The sequence below is a fragment of the Harpia harpyja genome, chromosome Z (assembly GCF_026419915.1).
Source record: "Harpia harpyja isolate bHarHar1 chromosome Z, bHarHar1 primary haplotype, whole genome shotgun sequence".
NCBI classification, from domain to species: domain Eukaryota; kingdom Metazoa; phylum Chordata; class Aves; order Accipitriformes; family Accipitridae; genus Harpia; species Harpia harpyja.
Window position 1 is genome coordinate 38,368,317 of NC_068969.1, and position 16,243 is coordinate 38,384,559.

The 16,243-nt window shown below is 38.4% G+C and overlaps 1 protein-coding gene across 6 annotated transcripts in view; it reads left to right on the forward strand.

The window, feature by feature from the left end:
• SUSD1 (sushi domain containing 1) overlaps positions 1-16,243 on the forward strand; it is an 83,431-nt gene that overhangs the window by 45,163 nt on the left and 22,025 nt on the right. For 2 of the 6 annotated variants that reach the window (XM_052776473.1, XM_052776475.1), the window contains exons 14-16: positions 3,644-3,683; positions 6,545-6,638; positions 9,505-10,636. In XM_052776473.1, coding sequence (XP_052632433.1) covers positions 3,644-3,683; positions 6,545-6,638; positions 9,505-9,643 — 273 coding nt within the window. In that variant the 3' untranslated portion in view covers positions 9,644-10,636. The other 4 variants (XR_008233436.1, XR_008233437.1, XM_052776474.1 and 1 more) reach the window with 4 other exon arrangements.

A 16,243-nucleotide genomic window follows, 5' to 3' on the forward strand; every position in this document is an offset into this window, starting at 1 on the left:
CTCTACAATTTTGGAAGCCTACACCGAAATCTCAGTAAATTGAAACAGCTTCTATTAAGAAATGTAACTCTGCCTCAGTCCAAAGCGAGTGAAATAAAACAAATACATGTAATAGCTGTAACTGGTATCTAGTAATCTGTGCAACATAAGTATTGTGTGGCATCTACTTTAACAATAGTCTAAGAAGTTTTTATAGCACAGATAAAGTGGTTTCTGGTCCTGATACAAGTCTGTTGTTTGTCATAAATTTTTAATTAATTATGTGAGGAAATAAGTAGGGAGAGGACATCTGAAGGCATTCAGTTCATAAATAATGTTAAGTTAGCCCAAAATATCTTGGAATTTGGACAACGAACTGTATTTTTTAGAAAAATTTACTCTGTGGAGCAGGATTGTTAATGAGTCAAATGTATACAAGTTTAGCCTCTTTAAGCACTCCTAAATACACCCTTGAGCTCAATTTATGTGTCCTTGGGTTTCATACATTGGTTTCCCTAGCTCTTTCCCTTCAATATTTTCTGATACTGGGGAACATTTCCTATTGTTACTTGTGTTGAGGTTTTTCTTGCACAGAACAGTGCAGATTGGTTGTGCATCTCTGCCAGCTGTTTGCTAAACTGCTTCTAAGTTACATTATTCTTTTTCTTTCATACAGATTATTTTCTGATGTTTCATCTCTAGCATTGCCAGTTGTATTTTCTAGGCCGCTGATTTAATGGAATATTATTACTGTTACTCGTAGAAGTCACTCTTTGCTTCCTTCCATTTAGAATGCATCAGCTCCTTAATATACACTTTCCTCTATGGCTTTTGTTAATTGATGAAGTACACAAAGTTACATACAATATTTATAAATCATTATTAAGATTGCAAATGCCAAACAGCTTTGGTTCCCAGCTCTGCTTCTTTGAGATGGAACTTAGACCTGTGGCTCAAAAGTACTGGTTTATCTTCAATTACCATGCCCTTTTATTTTGTGCAATTGCTGGTATTAAGAAGTTAAAGAAATTCAGAATTATAAATTGAGGGTTGTTGGGTTTTGAGAATTTCTAAAAATCTGATTACTTAAGTAACTGAATTGGGATTCAAGAGTTAGTATTTAAAAGCCTGCTTTTTAAAAAATCTGCTCTTTAATTGGCCCTCAATTATTAATACATGTGAAATCAGCATTTCTGTAGTGTCTTTTAGTTGTGAACACATTTCCATTTGAATACAGACACATTAGAAATACATGTCATAGACTCCTAACTAATGTTCTCATTATTGTACTTTTATGTTCTGGCATCTTCCAGAGTCCCTTCTGGCTCCAGACCCCTTCATGCTGAGAAGGGTACAATACATATCATACATGCTGCAAAATCATGGCTTGGTTGTGACTTTTTATTGCCGTTATTCCTCAATATACCTGACATATTTTCTTTGTGGTAATGGTGGGAAAATCAGTTCAAATAAAATTGTGTGGACACAGTTAAGACAAGTAAGCTGTTCTGTTTTATTGAGTCCACGTTCATTTATGCCTTGCTCAGATTTGGAGGTCCTGAGAAAGGTGTCTGCTGTGTGGTTTTTACTTTCTGTTTATTTTTCAAGGTGGAGGATTTAAAAAGCATATTTCATTTGTGCAGGACATTCAGATGTGTTAAAAGGCTGGTCAGATGATCTGAGGAGATCGTTGGGGATGTACAAGGAAAGCAGTTATGAAGTCAGAGATAATGGAAATTACCATTTTTCATATTGATGAATTTGGCAATTGGAATATAGGGATGATGGAGACAAAGGGAGGATTTGGGAACAAACAAGAATTTGCTGTCATTATCATGAAAACCTTACTTAAGTGGAATGAATTGTCCACCCTTGGAAGTGTCGTTCTACATGAGGGGTACTGCTAATTAAATAACTGAAACCCATCTGGTACTGATTTTAATCTCCAGTGATTACTTTATGGATTCCATGCTGTGCAGAGAGCCAAGGCTCATAGTGAAGGGCAAGAACTAAAAAAGGTGTTTGGAGTTTAAACTTACTTGAGATTAATTTCTTTAGCATAGCTTTTGTTCAGTGTCAGCATCAGCTTTTTTGGATCAAACAGTTTGTGCATGTGACAGAAGTAAGAGCAGGACTGTGAAAGGTGAAGATGGCACACAGTCTTTTCAGGAAAAAAGCTATGAGCTTTCTGGAAAGTCAGAATCAGAATGACCCCTACTGTGAGAAAAGTCTGTTAAAACTAGCCTAATAAAAAATCATCTGAGAAAAATGTATATGCATGGCAAAATGTTTTCTCTTTTCTCCAGAACTCTTTTTAAGTGTGCAGCTGTGGAAGGGGTTTCTATCTCCAGTTTAGCTACCTGTGAATATCCAGGTTGAACTATGGACTTTGGGATCCATGGTATTTGGAGGAGTAATTTCACTGATAACTTTCTGGAAAAGTGCTAATTCATAAGAGGAAGGGGTTTGTAATTTGATTTAGTATGAAGTGTGGATCAGTGAACTTCGCTGCTGAGATTCCTGGGCGTTCTGTAACTTCTCTGATAGGCAAGAGATGACTGATCTGCTGCAAACTAGAGTATGTCACAGAGGTAGCTATTTCATGATGCTAGTCACACCAGTGCCCCCAGAATCTGGCATTTGGTCGAGTTTTTAAATCCGCCCCTTGTTCTTTATTCTTCCTCTCCTAAGAGGATTTTCCTTGTCAATGTTTTGTCTTTGTAAATAACCAGAAAATTCCTTATAAAAATGAGTTTAAGAAACACTGAGATTCTACAATTCTGCATGCAGACACACGAAAGTAAGATTAAGCATACAAATGTGCTTTTGTCCTTTTGTGCAAATGCTTCAAAATGTAGCCTTCAATTTCATAGAAACATACTGTTATCCAGAGCAACATAATAAACATTTTGCCAAAACATGAAAAATATGTGTATGTATTCTGTGAAAGTCATTTAGCAGGAAAGTACATATAGAAGCACAACAAAAATAGGCTTCACAGTAATTATGCAGTAGACAATAGAACTCAGAATAGAACTTCTTTTGTATGTATGAGTGTGTTCTGGGGGAAAAAAGCTATACAGGGACCAAAGCTTGCTGTAAAAAAATAAAACTTGTTCAACAAGTCTACAAAAGCAGATGCCTGATAAACATTTATTCAACCACTGTGAACATTAACTACTATAAGTATTCTATAAAAATCGTTAAAAATTACCAAGCAAGTTGTCATAACTGGAAAAAACCCTACATCTAGTATTTGAAAAACATGGCATTAAGTACCATATTTTAACATATATATTCTACATGGGGATAGAGTTAATACAGCATATTCAGCCTTATCTTAGCATTTAATAAATTCTGAATTCTTATCCATGCAGCTTCAAAGATCCTTCTATGTTACTTGCATGCCTAGGTTGTAGAAAGAAAGGAAGAGTGATGATCTAAAAGACTAGAGCCAGCCTTTCATCAAAGTTCTCTCTCTAATCTTATCTTTATAGTTTATAATCTTTTCAGACAAGCTAGAGGCTGCTACCAGGGGAATAACAAACTCCATTCCCAATAGTAATAAAATACAGTATGTTGTGGATGGCTGCTCTTGCAGAGGGTGTTAGTGATAATAAATTTCTCTCATGAAAACCAGTGATTTTTATGTTTTCATTTTCAGGTGAGAACACAGTCCTGTGCTGTTTGGGCACAAATTAGAAGTAAGTCAATTTTTCCTTCAGTGAGAAAACAGAAGTTGCCATGGCTTTGCTTGGCAGCATAAACTAATAACTGCTGTGCCTGTTTCTTCATTTGCCATTAATGGTTGGGTGACTTTGAGGATTGGAAGGGTTAGAGGCAGAAAATTTGCCTTGCACTTCGGTATTCCATTCTAATGGATTCAGTAGTCCCTCCTAAAATGGATTCCCTGGTTTCTCCCTGGTTTTCAATATTACTCTTTCTATGCATCACATCAAAATCTTTACAGCAATTTTTGTGCACAAAGGATTTGAAGCACAGAAGATGTGAAATTTTTGAAACCTGTTTTAAGATAACCGTTCTATATTGGCTTAAATATTTAAAAAAAAACCAAAACATTTTCTAGCTTTCAGAAGCCACATTCTTTTGGTATGTTCAGGTGGTCCTTGGAGAGTTGAGTCCTTTTATGAACTTAGGAAAAAAAAAAGACCATGCAAACATGAAAAATATGGCAAATTTTTGTACTTGTAAGTACAGTTTCTTAAAAATGTAATGGCATAACTTTAAAAGCCAGTGAATTTCTCATCGTGGTTTTATCTTTGTTTTACTTTTTGTGTATAAAATGTTTCCAGTGAATGAGTTTACCTCAGAGGAGTTTAGAATCCTCTAGACATCGTTTCCCCCCTTTCCACCATGGTGGAAAGTACTCTCTTCACCCATTTCATCATGTTTCGCAAAAAGCAAACATTCGCCTCTCCTGACAAAGAAACTGGCACCACTGGAGTCCCCTACAAACTAAATTCTGCTTTTGAGTTGAAAGACTCATGATGTGGAGTTAGGAAATGCAGTGACAGTGGAGAGTGAGACAGTACTTTGGAATGATAATAAATCATGTGGTGCATGCAGTGCTTTAGGTGCATTTCCTCCACTGCTTACAAAACCCAAGTCTGACTATTGGTATTACTGATCTTCTGGTGACAACTGTGTGTTTATTCCTAGGTTGCCTTTTGTTGTTTACGCTCGTGACCTAGTTCATTTACTGCCACACTTAGAATATAATTTAGGCAGTTTGTGGTCATGGAGACTTGGCTAACATCAACAATTCCCTAGGTTTGAGGGCTCTATTGCTAAAGCTGTATAGGCAAGAGCTGTAAAATAACTCTGGAAAGACAGAGAACTGTCCTCTTCTAAATTTGTCATTTATCGGTTTATAGAGCATCATCAGGGGCTATTTTACATATTGGGGGTGAAAAGAATGGGCATTGGAAGATGGGAGTAGGACAGGTCAGGCCTTTGGCTTTCTGTTGTAAATCCATTTGCCTTTATATCGCATGGACTTCTAGCCAAATGGTGTCCTTGGTCTAATGTACTTCTGCAGCTGGAGAGGCTGAGAGTATTTTTGGCTCACTGAATCCTTTGAGGAGTATTTCTTAATTCAACTTGTGTGGAAGGCAAATTTATAAATTAAATCTAAACCAAATGGGACTGTTTCAGATGCTGTCTAGACAAAGCTACACATTGTATGATAAATCATTGTAATAAAAAGTGGTAGAAAGCTGTTAAAAGCACACTTCCTTCTGTCACAAATAAGTAGAAGGAATTTTGAGGGTTTTTCACCAAATATACTCCACAATGTGTAAGGAAGACAGTTCTGTCACTTTTATGGAGAGCTGACATCTGCTCTAGAGATGCATAACTTTCTTATGGAAACTGGTGTTACAGTGATACAAGGACAGGCATAACTTTTACCAAAACTGAACATGCTTGTAGGTTGAACAGATCTTCCTTTTAGGGTCCCTGTCTGAAATTCTTTATTCTGCCAGACTCACAGTGTGCTGCACAGATACAAGCCTTGCTTCACTGAGCAGCGTTAGGCAAAGACGGTAAACTGGTCAGGTTCTCCTTATGGTTCTGTATGATTTTTTTGTGCTTCAGAGGGTGTTTGGGTGAATGCCCAGCCAGTTTTGTGCCTGTACATTCAGAGGAGCCCCCAAAGAGTTCAATTTAAGTAACAGAAGCTGCTTTTCTGATGTTCAGGCACTTGGATTCTCATTGTGGACATATACAGTAATTTCACTGAATGAGTGCCATTTTTGCAAGAATTTAAATTTTTGCTAAAACATTACATCCTCATGCTTGCAAGATTTAACAGCAAATAGAGTTGTGGAATCTTGCAGGAATAAGATCCAGCATCCTAGGTGTCTCTGGGAAATCCAGTAAGAAATAGGTAACCTTTGATTAATGCTGAAAATGGGATAGAAGTGGCTGGAAGGGATTGAGTTTCAATTTTCACAGGTTACCTTCACCAGTAGTTCTTAATAATTCTGGTTTTGACAGCAAATCACTGTAAGCCTTCTGTTCTGTCCCTGGGTGACTTCTGGTATTACGGGCTTGGGTAAGGCTGTGATTGCCAGGTTTATTTGTATTCTGTCACTTGGAAAAAAAATAATAAAAGAATGGGGAAGAGAAATCATGACCAGATTGTAACAATTTTGAAGGAGATGCATTGAGCCATTTAATAAAGTGGTAGGATTTTCTGGCACCAGAGACCACCTTGGCATATGATTTAGACTGAAATTGCCAGTGATGAGAGGTGAAAATGTTGACACTGAGTATCTAAATTAAAAAAAAAAAAAAAAAAAGAAAAAGGCAGGAAACTGAGCGATGGAGAAGTATAATCACTTTTGAGAAATACAGCATTCAATCTTACTTCCTCAACTGGACTGTAACTACTAGTCAGCTCCATTACTACTTGACTGAGCAGTAAGTCCAGCATCTGAGTTTTGTTACAGTACATTAGCTTTGAGCAGACTTGGTCAGTCACCAGACTGAAGCTACACTATTTGGTATTTCTTCATTTGAACTGTTTGATATTTTCTTTCAGATTTATCACCCACTCTGCAATACATGACTGCTGTTGGATTAGCGTCAGTTGCTGCTGTCTGCCTTATACTGTTCCTGTCATTCTCAGCAGCACGGTAGGTATTGTTATGATCTCCAGTTTTGTAGTCCTCCTGCACAAGGCTTACGTGTTTTTCTTTTCAGATATTTTTTCTTGCCAACCTGCTTGGTTTAGGTCTCTTGGGTATTTAGAAACTATTACAAAGAGTTCCTTCAGTGGCCACTGAAGTTGTCCATTGCTTGAACTGACACCCTCTGTATCTTTGCAATCACTGGCGAAACATCTGAAAAATATGGCGCTCATCTTAATAAAGGAAGGATTCAGAGTGAGTAGCACCAGGAATTTAGTTCAGAGGTGTTTTGATTTAATGTTAACTAAATAAATGAAGTTTATGTGCTGTGCTACTCGAAAAGTGAAGTCATACCGACAGAAATGTTGATGTACTTTTCTTATGTAAGATGCCAATTTCCAGTCTTCCCAACTTTATTCAAAAGGCCTAAAAGGATTGTTTTTCAGTAGCAGTTGATCTTTAGCTAAAGGCCACAATAAAAACACGTTAGAAATTTTTAAGAAATTGATTTCTTTCTGTTTCGTGATCCTTCATGCAGGGGCAGTAACTTTATAACTGTCTTACTTTCAAAGGTAAAACAAATATGTGCCTTTAAGTAATTGTGAATGTCTATGTATGTGTAAAATCTCTTGACTAAAAAATATGTCTTTGTTGTTGTTTTAATATGTTTATCTCTAAGAATAGTCTTCTGACTTCTGCCTCTTGAAAGGTCAGGAGCCTCCAGCCTGGGGGCTGTGAAGTATAGAGCATTGATTGGTTAAGCTGCTTATTTGGCATTCAGAAATAGAAGAAGCTAGTCTTATACAGGGCTGGAGAAAGTAGGATTAATTGGATTATTTATAGTTGTCTAAATTTCAAATCAGTTCTTACCATGTAAATTCCAAAATAAAGGTTCCACGGTGTCTTTCTTTAAGTAAGTAAAGGAAGGGATCTCAGCATTCCCTTGGCAATCAGATACAGTAGTAAACTTGAGCTTGCAGTCTTGATTGTTTTGGGGTTTTTTGAAAAACATTGTCAGAGTCAGCTTTGACATTTGAGGTAGAACGGACTGTAACTGTCTTGGTGTCTAAACTAGCACTCCTGGTAGAGGGCTTATTGCAGGAGGAAGGGTGTCCCTGAGCTGTTGTGGTGTGAAAGGCTCCTCAGTTATTTCAGCTTCTCTGGTGAAAATGTGACAGAGAGTTATAAATACTATGTCAAATCAATTAGCATCACAGTGATAGGAAGAGCTATTGAAGATAATAGATAGTACTGGAAGAATCATGTATGAGTATATGAAAGAGTTATGAATAAGTGTAGAGAAGATTAGGTCCTGAACTTCCATTTCAGTCTTCTTTTAAAAGGAGTGGGAGCAAAAAAACCTCAGGTGACATCCTTAGGGAGCTGAGTACATTGAATGCTTTTGACAGGGGTCATGCTGTAATGTGGTGTAACGTTGGGGGCCAGGACTTGATAATTCAATAACTATGTTTTAGGCCCTTGATCCCATGTACAGAAAAATTCTTGAATCCATTCTTCTGTTTTAGAGTACATCAGACAGAATCCTTGGCAGAAATTAAAGCTGCCCCATCCCAGTAGGAGGCAGAGAAGGGAAAACGCAGTTGTTGGTTGTGATAAGACCCTTCACAGTGCTCACAAGAAGTAGTTGTAATGTTCTTAAATAACAAATACTCTCTTAGTTTTAAATGAGCATCAATTTAATGCATTTCTGAGGGAGAATGTAATTTGAAAAAACATGTGAAGTCAGCCTTCTGCCCTGTCCAGTTGTAAAGCCACGGTCCTGTTTTAGGCACTGTACTCCAAGAAGGATGTGGCCCATCAGGAGAAAGAGACAGAGGAACTTGACAAGAGAGTCTTGAGATCTATCTGATGCAGCTGTGAGTAGGGTGATCTACTAGTAGGTTGCTTAGCCTGGCAGAGAAGAGACTGCCAAGAAACATCATGATACACAAATACACAAACAGCCATTAGAGAAGGACCAACTTCCCTGTGTCCATAGTGCCCATGGTGCATGTACCATTCATGGGCAGTATACCCATGTGCTTCTGAATGGTAGGAAAGGGATGCGTGGGAACAGACCACTGTGAATGCAGTGGAACCATGGCTTCTGAGTAGTCTGCAAGAGCAGGTTAAACAAACATTTGTCAGGAATGACACAGCTACAGCTGATCTTGCCATGGTATCATGTGAATGGTCTTGGATTATTTCTCGGGGTCCCTGTAAGCTTTTCTGTTCTGCAGCTTCTGTCACAAAGAACCACTGTATTCAAGTGCTCACCAGCTTGCCATATGTCTGCTGCCTCAGGGATTATATTACCGCAGTGGGACAGATTGTGAATTCCCACTAGCATGGTTGCTGACAGCAGTTTTAACTGTTCGTCAGTGAGTAAAAGTCCAACGCTGGATTCACAAAGCACACAGCCTGACTGCTGATGTCCTTAGATGTTGTTATTTTTTTTCATTTAAAAAATGCATTAGCCTGTAGTTGTTATTAAGGTGCCTTGTCACACATTCACCTTGCTTCATTCTTCCTAATCCTTTGCTTCCTTTTTTATGTGATGCCCATTCAGATGCATAAGGACAGTGCCAAAACTTCAGCTTTCTGAAGATCTGCATTGGGCATGAGTGTTGTCAGTGCCAACGTAAATGTAGGTCAGGTAGTCATCAGACCCTATGGGAATGCTTCCTACCCATCTCACACTGGCTGTAATGTTCAGAATTTATACCAGCACCTTAGGTCTTCAAAACACTTCAGAAACTCTGTCATTTTTCCCATGAATATGAGTGATGCAAGTTCTCTGTCAGGTCCATGCTCGAGTCTTGAATGGTTTTCAAGTATTTTTTTTTTAACTGGATTTTTTCTGTTTCCCCAGCTCTTCTCTCCACAGCACAGTGCACTCCCCGCCTGCTGCTTTAGCCTGCGAGGCTGTACGTTTATCTGCTCCAGTGGATGTGGCACAAACAGGGATTACATCATCATTCCTAGAGACTGAAAATGTCTCTCTTCTCTGATGTGTTACCCCCTAAAGTCAGCATAGAGAAAATGCACTCTTCTTACCAAAGCCAGCATCTGTCGGGTATGGACGTACATGCACAGCATGTATGTACTATAGCATGGGCAGTTGAAACGTGTTTGTTACTGGAAGTGAGATGCTTATTGTCTCCCCTTGTTTCCAGATGGTGGTATATGTAAAGGAGAATCTTCCCTCACAAACAGGTTTGTGTCAGAGACATTAGCATGCATCCCATGTGTTGGCCACAGGCTTTCAGCTATTCCAGCCACATGAATGCCTGATAATGAGTGTCTGTATTGTACTTTATTGCATGAATAATCCCTGGATGCAGTTGAGACTGTCTGAGGATCAACTGCTATTTTGGATACCTTAGGACACAAACTGGCCCATTATGAGAGAAAATACAGATCAACCCTTATATCAGATAAAATGCCTATTGTATTTCCAAATATAAAGGTAGAAGACTTTCATCGGTCACTTACGGGTAATGGTACTTCAATAACAAGTACAGAGTTGTTAGCCATAAAATTGTCACATTTAAATAGTGTCAGCAACAGAGGTGTTCCAGAGGTACTGCAATCATTGCTCATAGCAATTAGCAATAATTGCAGATAATATACCAATCTATAAAACTGCAGTTTGCCAAAAAGCCGAGTAGCTTTAATGGCATGTGAAACTAATTCAAATAAGGAGCTACCTGTGTTCAGTGCAGTTTTGTTAATCTCTGATCTATAATTACAGCTGAGTAAAGCCATTAAATCATTATCTGATTAATGAGCTGGTGTGTACCATCTGGTTAGAGTTACTTAATAAAGTACAATTAGCCAATTTCCTATGGCATACACCCAGTTAATATTTTTTCCTTCTGTAAAAAAGAATCAAGTGCTTGTGATTACTTCCGCTCCTGTTCAGAAGTTGCTTTGAGATATATTAGCAAAATCATTCTGTTAACTGGTGAAATAAAGAAGTAAGAATTTTGGTTTTTACTCAAGTTTTGTCATTTTTTTCCAAGTTATATTTTGTGTTTTACCACTTTGAATATATGATGCTTGGTTTTGGAATTCTAAATGTTTCTGATTCCTACTGGCTTTATAATTTTAGATGTTCTGTCTCTCTAGGTAGTGTAATTCCTTTTTTGGTGTTTAAAAAGGGTATTTCAAAGTGTAACAGCAGACTTCATAGTTGGTAGCAAGGAGGAATTACAATCAAAGTTACATGAGAGAGCTTTTAACTGCATCTAACTGGGCGTACTTTTTTCAGATCTGGGCAGATAAAATTTCTGTTATCCAGCATTTCCACTGCTTACTAAATCTGCCCTTCAAGTTAGTAAGTTTTCAGTAGTTAGTAGCTGAGTAAGAACACCTTTGTCTACATTAGTGATTAAGAGTTGATAACATTTTGCTTTACTGATTGAGAAAGAATGACTTAACTGTTCATACTGGACTTCTGTTACTTATTTTTCAGTTTCTCCTGTGGAATTCATTCTCACACATTCTGCTCATAATTCCCATTCTCAATGGAATAGGTTGCCAAGGTTTGGCATAGCGGTACAAACTGCACCACTTTATTCTGGTTCATTCTCCTGCTGCTCTGGTCCTGTGAGAGAGTTCATGAGCAGCTGTTCCTGAATAAGGGAGAGCTGGAGAGGCAGGAAGTGATTTAGAGAGACAGACATGCCATCCTCTGTGAAAGAAAACTTCTTTCACCTTTTACTGAGACCAGCAGTGTTCCAGTATGTTATGCAGGACCAGGAACATAAAGTCTATCTTGTCAGTGGGTATAGTTGGAAAGTTGGAGGTCTTCATGTACACTTCAACAAGTAATTTCTTTTCTGTGTGCCTTTTGTTTACCTAGCTTGTCTTTTCATAATGTAAAGTTTTCAGAGCAAGGCACAGCAGAGCGGTGCAGCATTTTAATACCCAGGAATGGACCGGTAAGGGAGAAGCGATGAGGCAGGACTCCCTGCCATCTTAAGTTCTCCAAAACAGATACAGTCCTGCAAGTTTCCCTCTTTCCCTCTGCTTTTTTTGTCACTCTTGTCAGACCTACCTCTGGCTGTAAGCCTGTCTTTGTCCGTCATGTACTTATCTTCCATCTCCATCTGTTTCAGTTTAATGTGGGAAGCACGGAGAAATAATTTAGCCTTGCCCTCCTCAGATAATTGTGCAAATGTTAACAGTTCATTCGTTAGAGCCTCTCTCTTTCAGAAACATTGCTCTATAGCTCCCAAGCTTTACAATTATATTTTTAAAATTATTTTTTAGGGCAAATCAAAAGGTTTAAACAGTAGGAAATTAAGAAGTAGCTAGAATAGAAGAAGGTTCTTAAAAGTTCTAGTGGGAACAACTATTACATGACTGGACAAAAAGAACAATGTGAAATTATAGTGGCTGTACTTACTTTTGTCTGTTACAGAAACAAGTTTGTATAGTGAAATTAATCTGGTTTAAGAGTACTGCTAATGAATGCCAGTTCTCTGACATTTCATTGAAAGAAATATGCCATTATGCTAGAAAGAGTTTCACTGAAAATACGAACTTTTAGACTTCAGATCAGATAACTGATTTACAAAGATACTTCTTAGGAGAAGCTAGTCCTAGCAGGTGCCACTTTGAATGGGGCTTTGGATTTAGAAGTGTGTGTCTATAGGGGTACTTTTGTTACTCAGATTTATGATCCTTACACTCAAGTTCATGGAGTGGTCTAGCGGCTCTGTATTTTAGATGTAGCATCCTGCCACACTAATTGCAACATTGACATAATCACACCCTCATGGTTCAAGAAATTCTAGAGACATTTCTAATGATCCTTCACTGCTGTTCTTCGGTTAACACTGAAATTCTCCTTTTTCATCCAGTGTTTTTTGCTCTGCATCCTTGGATATGTGTTCCACACCCAGGCCAAGTAAGGTAAAGCCAACTGAAGCTGCTCTGCTTTTACTGCTGATCTATACCCATTCATGGTGCTATATTGAGATGTACTATATTGAGAAACTGGTTTAGATACATACCAATATCTGTATTATCTCTGAAGTGTTCTCATCTGTAGAGGAAAAGGGAAGGCTTTAGCCCTGGATAAACAATTCTGTGTAAGCTTAAGTTAAAGTATTTTTTCTCTTTTATTCTGTAATAGTGAGATAACATGCAGGTTACTATAAAAATCCAACATTTATGCGCGTAATTGTGATGGTGTGTCAAATGAAAAACCTTTTATTGTAAAATACGCTTTCTACTGCATGTCACTGATGGGTCCTTTAAATCTTTTGGTGAGCTTGCTTTGTTCTGGGCATGATAGAGTCAGCCAGAAGCCATCCAGGCTTGTTTGTTTCAGTCTCAGTCAATTGTACGTAGAGGGCCAGATATGTGGGCCAATGTGCTCCTTGTTTCTATGTGTGGTCTCAGATTTAACTGTTCTCAGTCACCCCTCTTTCCCAGGTCTGGCACTGTTTTGCAGTGCCATTTCATACTGAGCAGAATTCAGCCAAGAGTCCAGCGTGAGCTGGCAGATCCATGATCTGTAGCTCAGATGGAAGTATTTCTGTTCCTAGTGACAGCATTGCTAGGAAGTTAGGAAAGTCTCTGAAAAATCTAACTGTTGCATTGCTTTCAAGGACAGAGCTGGTGCCTTTGGATGACATTCTGATGAGACTCTGAATTTAGTTGGTGATCTCAGTGCTGAGCTCTTTCTAGTGGAAAGGAACAAGTGTCAGCGTTGCAAAAGCACCTCCACAACTGCAGTTGCTGGCAGTGGGAGAAATGACTCTGTGGACAGCACAGACACTTGTTCCTTTTGGCTCTGAGAGAGGTGAGGTCTGATGAGGCAGAGGGCGATGACAGTATTTGTGGTATGGCTATTACAGAACTATTTCTGTTTTGAGATTAACAAAAATGGCACCTTTATGGTCACAAAAAAGGGGGACTTTCTCTGAAGTTCTGTTTTTCCTCCTCCCCAGCTTCCCCAAATGTTTGTGTGTATTTTTTCCAGAAATACTGGTTTTGTTCTTGCAGTCTCACAGCTGAATAAGGAAGAGTGACCTTTTATTGGTGTTTTCCTACCTTGAGGCAGGACAATTGATCTATTTCAGTTGCAGTTCATGTTTTATGTTCCCTCGTGTGCTTGTTGGATCACCACGTTGTGAAAAACTGTATACGTATATATTTATAATATATATGTGTATATATATATGTAGTTTGTTCTGTTTCTTCCATTTCACTTAAGATGTGACTGAAGATATAGTCAGAATTTCACAGCAAGGGTGGGAAAGTTCTGTTTCTGCCCCAAGGAGTGTAAAAAGTATTAATAGACTGGGGAGCAACAGAGAAAGGATTCTAGAAATAAAGTCAGTTCTTAATGGAAGGTAATTTCCAAAGGCCCAGATTTTAGTGAGCAGCTTTTAGCCTGGAGTGTTTTAGCTTGACTTTGATGACAGTTCATATAAAAGTCTCTCCTGCAGCCATCCTGGAAGAAGTGAAAAGGAAGCAAAATGGATTGGAGTAGTCTGGTGAAGAAGTTTCAAGTTAATGGGCACGAATCAGCCATGCCAATACATTGGATAAAGCCTAACATAACCAGAACGTTAGGGTTGGAATAAGCCAGTTCTCAGCTTTCCCTTTTAGCTGTGTAAAATTACCTACTCAGTTTGGCTCTTGGCTAATGAAGATGTTAGGAAGTTCCACTTTGTTTTGCATTTCTGTGAGTTCTGACCCATTCTAGAAATTTTATTTCCACATGTACAATTGGCCAGTCCTTTTCTATAACCTGGAGTATTCATTGAGGCACACAAAAACAGAGCCAGGTGAATGTGGAATGTCAAATGAGTAGCAATTGTAAATATCTGCTGAGAGGCGGGGAAATAGTGTTTCAACAGCAGTTCTGCATTTTTGCAGTATACCAGTCTCTTACTGGCAGATGAATAAAATTATTATTATGTGATTATGCAGCATGTTTCAGAATGGTGATTTGAGTGTTTTGCGGCTAAATGAAATCTGGCTCCTTCCAGTTCTGTTAAATACTACCTTACTCCCTTTATTCTTCTTGGCTTTAATCTGCCAGATGTTCATTTTTATTACAATGAAACAGGCTCAAAATTGGGTGTACATCCAGATATTCTGAGGAATTCAACTTTCTGCTCCAGATTTTCATTAAATTCCCTTGGAATTAGGGAATTATGCAGGTTCGCACCCCGTGCCACTTAACATTGTTCTTTCTAAATTTAGTACAGTGGTATATATTTACATTGGTTTAGAATCTGCTCTTATGTTTTAACTCGAGAGAAAGAGGAGAACAGAGAGATAAATACATTGTGCATTTTCGCGAGGAGATTGAAAGCAGTAGCTCTAAGGATGTTTCCTAGTATGGCCACAGCAGTATCCAAAGACTCTTCAGCAGTACTATTATTTAAGCACTGTTTGTCTACACAGGACATCAGTGTGAAGCAGGGTAGATGGGAATTTCCAGCTGCACATTGCCTTTGTGGCAATTCTCTTTCTTGTTCGAAGATGCAATTTCATCCTATTTATTTTTTGCTTCTTAAAAGATTTTTCTGTTGGTCAGTCTGACAGCATTTGAGATTAAATAGGATTGTTTGAGTTAATTTAGGTTCCTGTTGATCTGTTCTGCTTTCTGCTGGGACTCCTGGGAGTTTGTTTTTTCATCCCACATCCTGATAATTACTACAGCAGGACTGATTCATATTTTTCAAACAGACCAGACTGTTTGAACGCATTTTCATGTATTGGCTTTGGGTGTTTTGCAATGAAAAGCCATGCTATCTTTGGCAAGGTATAACAAGTATTTTGTATCCAATAACATGACTTAATGCAAGCACCAGTTCTGGCTTTGCCCAGGTTCACCCTCCAAAACAAAAGGCAGAGTTCATGCATTGGAAAGGGATTGCATTTAGAGTGACAAAGTAAGGCTTAAATGACAGTGATTTTGTAATCACAGGAGTGATGAACCCAGAATATTTGTAGGGTATCAGCAAGCAAGAATACTACCTTAATAGTATGTCACTCTGTTTTGCATTTATCCATAAACATGTCCCAGCAGATGATAGTAAATCAGTATGATAGTGAAATACATTTTCCTCCAGGCTTTTCATCTGGTACCTGGAATTTCCCTTCTCAGGTGTTTTCCACATAAGTCTGCCTTGGGTACTGAATAATTGCTTCCTGTGTTCAGTCACATCCTAAAATGCTCTTTCTGTGTGGGTAAAGTCTCTGCAGTCAGGATATGCTTCTCTGTAGGAATAATGGCCTGGTGAAAATTGTTTGAAGTACTTTGGTACAGTGGTAGAAACTGCAATACCTAAAAGAGACATTATTTCACAACACTGGCCCCTTGATCTCTGGATATCATGTGCTTTTTTTTCTTTCTTTTTTTTTTTGAGATTTCCAGTCCGTTTTGAAAATCTTAGGTGTGCAGTCTCTAAGATCCTGGAGCACTTACTTAACCTGAACTTCACTTCTACATCCCTTTCCATTGTTGAGGTATGCTTTACTGTGAGTGCCATATGAGTCAAGATTTAGAATCATAGAATCATAGGACAGCTCAGGTTGGAAGGGACCCATAAGAATCATTGAGTCCAACTCCCTGCTCC